Source organism: Equus caballus, chromosome 22 (assembly GCF_041296265.1).
Source record: "Equus caballus isolate H_3958 breed thoroughbred chromosome 22, TB-T2T, whole genome shotgun sequence".
Taxonomy (NCBI): Eukaryota; Metazoa; Chordata; class Mammalia; order Perissodactyla; family Equidae; genus Equus; species Equus caballus.
In genome coordinates, this window is record NC_091705.1 from 34,634,435 (window position 1) to 34,643,490 (window position 9,056).

At 46.9% G+C, this 9,056-nt stretch overlaps 1 protein-coding gene across 3 annotated transcripts in view; it reads left to right on the top strand.

Moving 5' to 3' along the window:
- The first annotated feature begins 255 nt into the window (after positions 1-255).
- The window catches only part of HNF4A (hepatocyte nuclear factor 4 alpha), a 63,861-nt gene continuing 55,060 nt past the window's right edge, over positions 256-9,056 (top strand). For all 3 annotated transcript variants that reach the window (XM_070247730.1, XM_070247731.1, XM_070247732.1), the window contains exon 1: positions 256-389. In XM_070247730.1, coding sequence (XP_070103831.1) covers positions 341-389 — 49 coding nt within the window. In that variant the 5' untranslated portion in view covers positions 256-340. The remainder of the gene's footprint in view (positions 390-9,056) is intronic.

A 9,056-nucleotide genomic window follows, 5' to 3' on the forward strand; every position in this document is an offset into this window, starting at 1 on the left:
GTCCCCTCCCTCAAACGGAGAGGGGGGCTGGTGTCCCCAACATCTGGCTCCAGGTGCCCCCAACCCCAGAATGCAGGACTGGGGCCCAAGTGGACCTCGGGTCTGGCCAGGTCGCCATTGCCATGGCAACAGTGACAGTCCCCAGCCGCAGGTTCCCTAAGTGACTGGTTACTCTTTAACATATCCACCCACCTTAGGTGATTAGAAGAATCAATAAGATAACCGGGCGGTGGCAGCTGGCTGCACTCACTGCCTTCCTGGTGGACTGGCTCCCACTGCCACTGTGTGTGGGGCCCCGGCTCCTCCATGCCCCCGGGTCTCCGGCTGGGTGGGCTCAGCCATGGTCAGTATGAATGCACCCCTCAGCGCTCCAGTGGAGAGTCCTTATGGTGAGTGAGGCTAGCCGTCAAGGCTGGGGGAGGACTGACAGGGTGGGAGCACAAAAGTTTGGGAGACCCTTGGACACCCTCGCATGTGATCCAAGGGGACCAAAGACCCTCCAAGGGCTCCTCTAGAAGGGCAGGAAGCCCAGGCAAGGCATGGGATTTGCTTCATTAAGCTCCCAAATGGAGGCCTGGCGGATTTGGTATGGAAAGTGCTGGGAGGGGCTGTGGCAGTCCCAGGGTAGGGGCTGGGCTTATTTTGCCTGCCTGCAGAGCCCACTTTCCTGGAAATGCATCCCAGGGGTCTTTTCAAAATTCCACCAAAGGTGGAGCTGGAAGCATCATCCCCACTTTGCCTCAGGGGTCGGGGGTCGAACTGAAGCCCACAGAGAGCCTTGCTGGGCCTAGGTCTTTGAAATGGCTCATGGTCTATGTGCGATGGGACTCAGGGGAGAGCTGGCCGGCCCCTCTGTTGAGGGCTGTTAGCTCGGATAATGCAGCAGGGGGAAGCCATGTAAAGCAGCGCACCGTGTGGGGCGCTGGAAAATGAGAACGCTCTTGTGCTAGAAGTGTGAAACTTAGATGCAAAGCTAGAGAAGAGGGTGTCACTGACGGCGAAGGGCTCCGGCTCTGCCGCTCGGGGGACTCCAAAACGGGAAGGAACCCAAATGTCCCATAGTACAGGATGGGTAAACAAAGCACGATGAATCTTTAGGATGGAATGCTATCCTGCTGATGAAGGAGGAAAATGCAGATCTGTGCGCAGATAAAGACTTCTAAGTTACATCAAGTGAGAAAAGGAAGCAGAAGAACGGTGTGCAGCATCTTACATTCTGATAACAAAACGGATATATGCATGTGTATGTACACACGCTTGTGTTTGCATAGAACATAAGTGGAAGGCCACAAAGAAACTGCTATCAGAGTTTTGTTTCTGAGAAGAGAGGTTCAAGAGAATGTTTCTTTTACCTTTTTTGCACCTTTTGGATTTTTAAAGATTAGGTGTACTTTATGGACTGACTTAAATCACACACGTGCACAGAGCTTCCCTCTGGAATCCAGCGGATCTCGGCTCTAGTTCTGTGATTTTAGACAAATTACTCAACATTTCTGTGTCTCGGTTGCGTTCTCTCTGAAGTGGAGGTGGAGTGTCTTAGGGTCTTCTTGGAGGACTAAGGGAAAGCAAGGGGCCGAGCCCTTGCACCACGCAGATTGTAAGGACTCAAATATTACTTAATGTCATCATCAGCTGAGGATGGATGGCTCGAGGAATCAGGGACTGCTCTCCTGACTGGCCCAGGAGATCTTCTTTGAGCAACCATCAGGCAGGAGTATGTGATGCAGTGGGAACAGCAGAGGCTGAAGAACCAAAGACAGTGTGGGAACCCATCCCTCACTGAGCTGTGTGACCTTGGGCACGTCACTTCCCCTCTCAATCTATTTCCTCATCTGTAAATAGAACAGGACCTATCTCACAGAGGGTGGTGTGATTATCAGACAAGATAGCATTGCTAAAGGGCTGGGCCTGCCTTAGGTGCTTCTTCCAGGGTTAAAACACAATTGTAAGACTTGATTAACCCTGTGGCCAGAGAAAGACTCATTGTTTCCCAAAGGCGTCAGACAGTCAGCTTCTGGGAAAGGAAAGCCCTAGGCGACAAGCGTAGGCTGGGGTGAACAGAAGGCCCCATAGAGCTCCTCCCAAGGGATAATATAGTAATAATATAAGCAGACAGCCTTTCACGGTATCTTAGGTCTGTCCACTTTGTAGGATGTCCTCTCATGCTCCTTCATCCCAGCCTCTGTGCAGTACTCATCATATAGCAAGTATTCAACAAACATTTGTTGAATGGTTGGATGGAGAGATGATGGAAGGATGCATGGATAGTGGATGGATGAATGGTTAAATGGATGGATGGATGGATAGATCGATGGATGATTGGACGAATGGATATTCCATGCCTATTACTTCATTTAATTGTCACAATAGTAGTCTCAGATAAAGAACGTTTTTATCTCCACAGCTGGAAGAGAAAACTAAAGTCCAGGATTGTTAAAAAAAAAAAAAATCATCTGACTCCAGACCCGACACAGTCCATCTGTGCTGACTCTCTTGGCTAAGCTATGGTTATGGCTGGGCGGAGAAAGAAGAGCTCCCATGGCCAGATTTGCAGCACGTGTTAACAAAATAGCACACTCTTATCCTCAGAGAGTGGGGCCTTTGTTGTGTGTGTGTGTGTGAGAGAGAGAGAGAGAGTGAGAGAGTGGCTAAAAGACCCTGCCTTTTTTTTTTTTTGGAGGAAGATTTACCCTGAGCTAACATCTGCCGCCAATCCTCCTCTTTTTGCTGAGGGAGACTGGCCCTGAGGTAACATCTATGCCCATCTTCCTCTACTTTATATGTGGGACGCCTACCACAGCATGGCTTGCAAAGCAGTGCCTGTCCGCACGCGGGATCCAAACTGGTGAACCCCGGGCAGCCGAAGCAGAACGTGTAAACTTAACCATTGCGCCACCGGGCTAGCCCCAGACCCTGCCTTTTAAATAAAATAGATCTAGGTTAGCATCCTGGATCTTCCCTTTTTCTTTTTGGCTGTGTGGCCCACCGTCTCTGAGCCTCAGATGTTTTATCCGTAAAATGAACTAGGGAAGTCTGCTGGGAGGCTCTGGGAAAGATGCACTTTCTGATCAAAGAAACAAGGGCTTCGAGGAAATTCCCTTCTCCTGGAGTTCTCTAACAGGGATAACGAGCCTCCTAAGGTTGCAATCACAGAGGCAAGTTGCTGGGTAAGGAACATCGTACCTAGCGAGACTCAGGAGAGGCGATGGAGGGCCAGGTTGTGGTTGGGATCACACGAATTAATACACAAGTGCTTAGAACAGTGCCTGACACAGAGGAAACACGAAATACATCCCAGCTGCTGTCTCACGTTTCTGAGCCTTAGTGGGACAGTCTTTATGAGCTGATCTTGGTGGGGTGATACTGGGTGAACTCACCCATCCCTGGACTTGCAACGCATTCCTGGCAGCCTGGATTCTGCTTTGTAGTTTTCATCATTACTCTGATCAAATAGTTGATGTGCATCGTGGTGTCTGTCTCCCCCACTAGACTATAAACTCCGTGAGGCCAGGGATTTCAAGGGTTTGTTCAGCCTGGCGTGCCTCACCCAGGGACTGGCACAGAATAAATGCTCAGTAAGCATTTGTTGGATGAGTGGTTTGAGGGAGGTTTTAAGAAACAGCCAGGGGCCGGCCCAGTGGCGCAGCGGTTAAGTTTGCACGTTCCGCTTCTCAGCGGCCCAGGTTCGCCGGTTCGGATCCCGGGTGCAGACATGGCACCGCTTGGCATGCCATGCTGTGGTAGGCGTCCCACGTATAAAGTAGAGGAAGATGGGCACGATGTTAGCTCAGGGACAGGCTTCCTCGGCAAAAAGAAGAGGACTGGCAGTAGTTAGCTCAGGGCTAATCTTCCTCAAAAAAAAAAAAAACAAAAAAAGAAAGAAACAGCCATATGACAATGGTCAACAATGTCCGCCAGATCCATGCTCTTCCCTTCCTCTCTGCCATGCTCATTGGGTTGGCTTTTGGTTTTTGATATGCCCCATTACAGACAGCAGAAGGCATCATGTCTGCATGTAAGTGTCTGAAGCTGGAAGCGGTTTTCCTCAAAGCACTTGTTTCTTTTATCGAAAAGCAAAATTTTCCTGGAAACCTCCTAGCAGTCTTCCTCAGTTCAAGGAAAGCTGGGAAGTCAAGTAGCTAGAGGAAAGAAATGGAAAAGCCAGCCTAGACCAACCAGGTTCTTTTCCTGGGTCTGGCACAACGCTGCTCCAAACAAAATTGGGGTTCTCTTATGAGTTTCTCAACTTCGGCACTAATGATATATCGGCTTGGATAATTCTTAGTTGTAGGGGGCCTGTCCTGTGCATTGTAGGATGTTTAGCAGCTTTCCTGGCTTTGACTGACTAGGTGCACAACTCTCCATCAGTTGTGCCAACCAAGAATGTCTCCAGATTTTTCCAAATGTGCCCTGAGCACTACTGTTTTTTAAAGAAGCAGGAACAGCTGCTGGATAACGTCTGCTACAATTGAATATACTGTGACTCTTGTGTTGTAGTATTTGCTTTGGGTGCGGGGATCTAGCTCAGCACCAAATTTGGGGCTGCCCTTAGCAACTGTGAGGATAAGATGCTATGGTGTGCATGTCCATGTGCTAACCTGACTCCTGGCTTTATTTTCTTACCCTTGTTTTCCTTTCAACAAGCTTCTCTGGATTATTTATTTTGGTTCTTTGGGAGTCTGTTATTTTTATAAGCATCACAAATCTCTTTGAGGGCAAGGTCTGTATTTGTCTGACTCTTCTTGTTATACTCCAGGCTACCACAGGACCTGGCCCCATGTAGACTTTGATGGAAGTTTATTTAATGAATGAGTAAATGGGAAGATGGATGGATGAATGAATGAATGGATATCTCGGTGGGTGGATAGGTAGATAGTTTGATGAATGGATGTGATGGGTTTGTGGGTAGATGGATGAATGGATAGGAATGGAATGGAATCAATGGAAAGAGAGATGGATTGATGGGACAAATGGATGAAGGAGTAACTGAGAAGATGGGTAGGTGAGTGGATGGGTGGATGGATTAATGAATAGATGTGATGGGTGGATGGGTGGGTATGGTGGGTGGATGGATAAGTAGATGTATGGAATGGATAGAGAGATATGTGGATGGATGTCATAAGTGGATGAATAAGTAACTGGATAGATGAGTGGATGGATGGATGGATGGATGAATGAGGTGATGAGTGGGTGGGTAGATGAAAAGATGGATGGATGGATGGATGGATGGATGGATGAGATGGGTTGGGCTGGGCTAGGATAGCAGTACCTGCAGGTGCTCAGGACAAGTAAGGAGGCAAGGAATGATTGGTCACTGGTCAACAACCCTCCATCAGAGCAGGTATCTGTTGCTAAGTGCCAGATGAGCCTAATTTTCTCTGGGTACATAGGCCTAGTTCCTTCGACCAGTGGCATCAGCCTCAGGCCAGAGCAGAGACTGTTGTCAGAAGCAGTTTGGTTAAGTGGCTCTCCCACTTAAAGCTGTGTGATGGTGGGCACTTGGCTTCAGCTTTCTAATCCTCAATTTCTTCATGTATCAAATAAACCTTGGCTGATGTGAGGATTCCATGAGCTAATGAAGGAGAAAAGGTATCATAAAGTGCTTTGTCTCCCTGAAGGGTTGATGGACCTAAAGTTGCGTCGGAGCCCAGATGCTGGCCAGCTATGGGACCATGTCGGATATCAGGCATGACTGTTCCTACCCTTCATTCCCAAAACATAGTCTCCCCCACCCTTTTCCCCTTTCTCCTCCATCCACATCATCTTCCCATCCCACCTCAATTCTATTTCAGCCCCTATGGTTCAATGGTTCACAAACCTGGCTGCGTATGGGAAACTTTCTTAAACTGACATATTTTGGGGCCCCACCCCAGACCAGGTGAATCAGAATCTCCTGAACTGTGTTCCAAGCTTCAATTTTTCGTTAAGTTCCTTATGTGATTTTGGGGATCCACGTCAGCTGAAGCACAGAACCATTGCCTTATCTTGTCCCATTTTATAAAGGGAGGATATGGATACCCGGCATGCATCCTGCCTCCACCTGGAAGTCTCCTGCATTCATTAATTCCTTGTTGGCTTGTTCATTACTTCAACAAACGACTACAGGGGGCTTATGGTACACAAGGCATTCTACTAGGCACTGGGGGAATGTGGGAGAATAAAACTTGGCTTCAGATCTTGGAGAGCGCCCAATCTGCTGGGGAAGATGGACAAACCAGCAATAATCAAAGACAGAGAGCCACAATATGAGCAGATAGGGCACTATGGGAACACAAAGGACTTGGGAGGAGGGAAGGGGGTCAGGGACCTCTTGACCCTGGAGGAGTGGACTGATATCCAAGCTGAAACCTGAGAGTTTAGCAGGAGTCAGCCGGGAGAGGTGAGGGAGGGGAAACAGCATATGCAAAGGCCCAGAGCCTAGCCATAAACTGCACTGATTTTACTTAACGTTCGATTGCAGTTAACTCCATCCTTTATTGAAAGTTATCTTGGGACTTTTCTCATTGTTATATGAATGATTTATTTTGTTCCTAAAAAGATTATGCGGTGCTGAAGTGGAAGAACTGTGCCTTCCATATTTCCTGACTCACACACCTCTAGCATAAGGGTGGGCCTGGGAAGAGGAACGAAATTTGTTTCCATATAAGCTGCTTCTATGTAATGGGTAGGATGCTGGCTACTTTATGTTTTCCCCCTTTTAATCCTTACAATAACCCATCAAGCTGGGAAGTACTATCACCAGTTTATAAACGGGGAAATTGAGATTCAGAGTTGTTGAGTAAGTTTCCCTGCAGCACACAGCAAATGAATGATGAAAATTTAGTCTGTCTGACCAATCTTCACTTTTTTTAGCTACACTTGTTACCCCTTATTACAGCATCTGAGGGGCTGTATAATTTTGTGGTTAGCAGATTAGACTCTGGAGTCAGACTGCCTGGGCTCAAATTGCTACCTACTAGCTGTGTAAATTATTTAATTTTCTGTGCCTCAGTTTCTTTATCTGCCAAATAGGGTGATAATAATAGCGTCTACCTCGTAGGGTTGTGAGAATTAAATGAGGTCAGTATCTGTAAAGTGCTACCTATCTGGCACATAGAAAGTGCTATGTAAGTTGTAACTATTGCTGTTCTAGTATATCTAAATTTCAGCTGTTGTCGTTATTATCGTACCTGTAGAGTGTGCGCCTACTATGTGAAAGGGACTGCATGCTTACTAAGGGCTAGGCATGTTTTAGCTGTTGTGGAACAAACAGAAATGAACGAGGGATAGGTAACCGGTTGTTCCAGGATGCAACTGTCTGGCTGGAGAGTCAGGACAAAGCTTAGTCCGAAGCCTCTGACCCCTGGGGTCTGTTCTCTGGGGCGTGGTTCGAGAGTCTGGGCCTGCGTGGAGCAAATGGGAGCCATGGAACTGGAAGGAACAGACCTGCCCTGGCCACAGACCTGGAAAATGGCTCTGGCCCTGGGTGGCCATTGTGACTCATTCAAGTGCTTCTCCAGCTGGCTCTCCGCCTCCTCTTCTGAGAAACGGAGGCATGACCCTGGCTCAGTGGGCATCACATGATATTCACTGGCGCCCTAGGAGTCAGGAAAGAGGCCAGGGGTTCACTTTGAGGCCAATGGGGGGAGTTCAGATAGACCAGGCTCTTAGCCTCCCCCACCCCACAACTTCTGGTTCAACCGGAGAAGCTGCATTTTGACTTTTTATTTTATTTTTATTATTATTTTTTCTTCTTCTCCCCAAAGCCCCCCAGTACATAGTTGTATATTCTAGTTGTCGGTCCTTTTGGGTCTGCTATGTGGGACGCCGCCTCAGCATGGCTTGATGCCATGTCCATGCCCAGGATCCCAACCGGTGAAACCCTGGGCCACTGAAGCGAAGCCTGTGAACTTAACCACTCGGCCACAGGGCTGGCCCCTCCATTTTGACTTTTAAATGAAGCATTTAATGAAAGGACTCCACTGTTCAAAAAATGTTTGGAGAACCAGAGGACCAGACCAGCATGTTTCAAACTGCAATCTTGACCCATTGATGGGTCACACAATTTATTGGGTTGTATAAGTCAGGGCAATGCTGGCTGATGCAACAAACGAGCCCAAACTGTAGCTTAGAAGTTTATTTACCTCTGTCACATAGTCATCCAGGGGCCCCAGATGTGGCCCTGGCCCAGGGTGACATTTATCATTTCCACTCATATTCCATTGGTGAGAACTAGTCATATGGCCCTGGCCAAAAGCAAAGGAGTCTGGGATATGTGGTCCCTAGTGAAGCAGCTATTTTCCAGAAATAATTCTAAACTATGGAAGGCAGAGCATGAATTTGTTGCTACACAGTTGACCACCTCTGCCATGGGTCATGTACACACGCACACACACACACACACACACACAGAGTCAAATACATATAGCAAATATGAATACACGATCTTTTACATCAAATATTTCAATAAAAAGTGCACAGATAGATACACAGATAGCAACAAAGTGAACGTGACAGAAAGTTACCAACTGGTGAATGTAGATGAAAGGTGTGTCGCTGCTCACGGTACTGTTCGTTCAACTTTAGTAAGTTTGAAATTTTTCAAAGCAAAATGCAATTCTTAAAATTTGCTAGACTTATGAATAGAATAAAATAAGATATAAATAGAATAAAATTTAATTTAAGCTTAAGGGTTTGGAATTGTAACTTTCGTATAGGGGTTAGCAAGCTTTTCCTGTGAAAAGCCAGATAGTAAATATTTTAGGCTTTGCAGGCCAGATGCGATCTGTGGCAACCGCTCAGCTCTGCTCTTGTAGCACAAAAGCAGCCACAGACAATGAATACATGAAGGAGTGTGGCTGTGTTTCGATAAAACTTTATTTACAAAAATAGGCAGTGGGCCAGATTTGGCCCAGAGTTGTAGTTTTCTGCTTTAATATATTGCATGTTATTTTTTAAAAGCCTTTGAAGCACATAATTTTGGTTTTAAGCAGATATATTATTTCTAGAGTACAATTCAATAGTCTTCATTAGAAATTATGGATTGGCAGCGTCCAAGCTGTTGGGACCCCAAATTT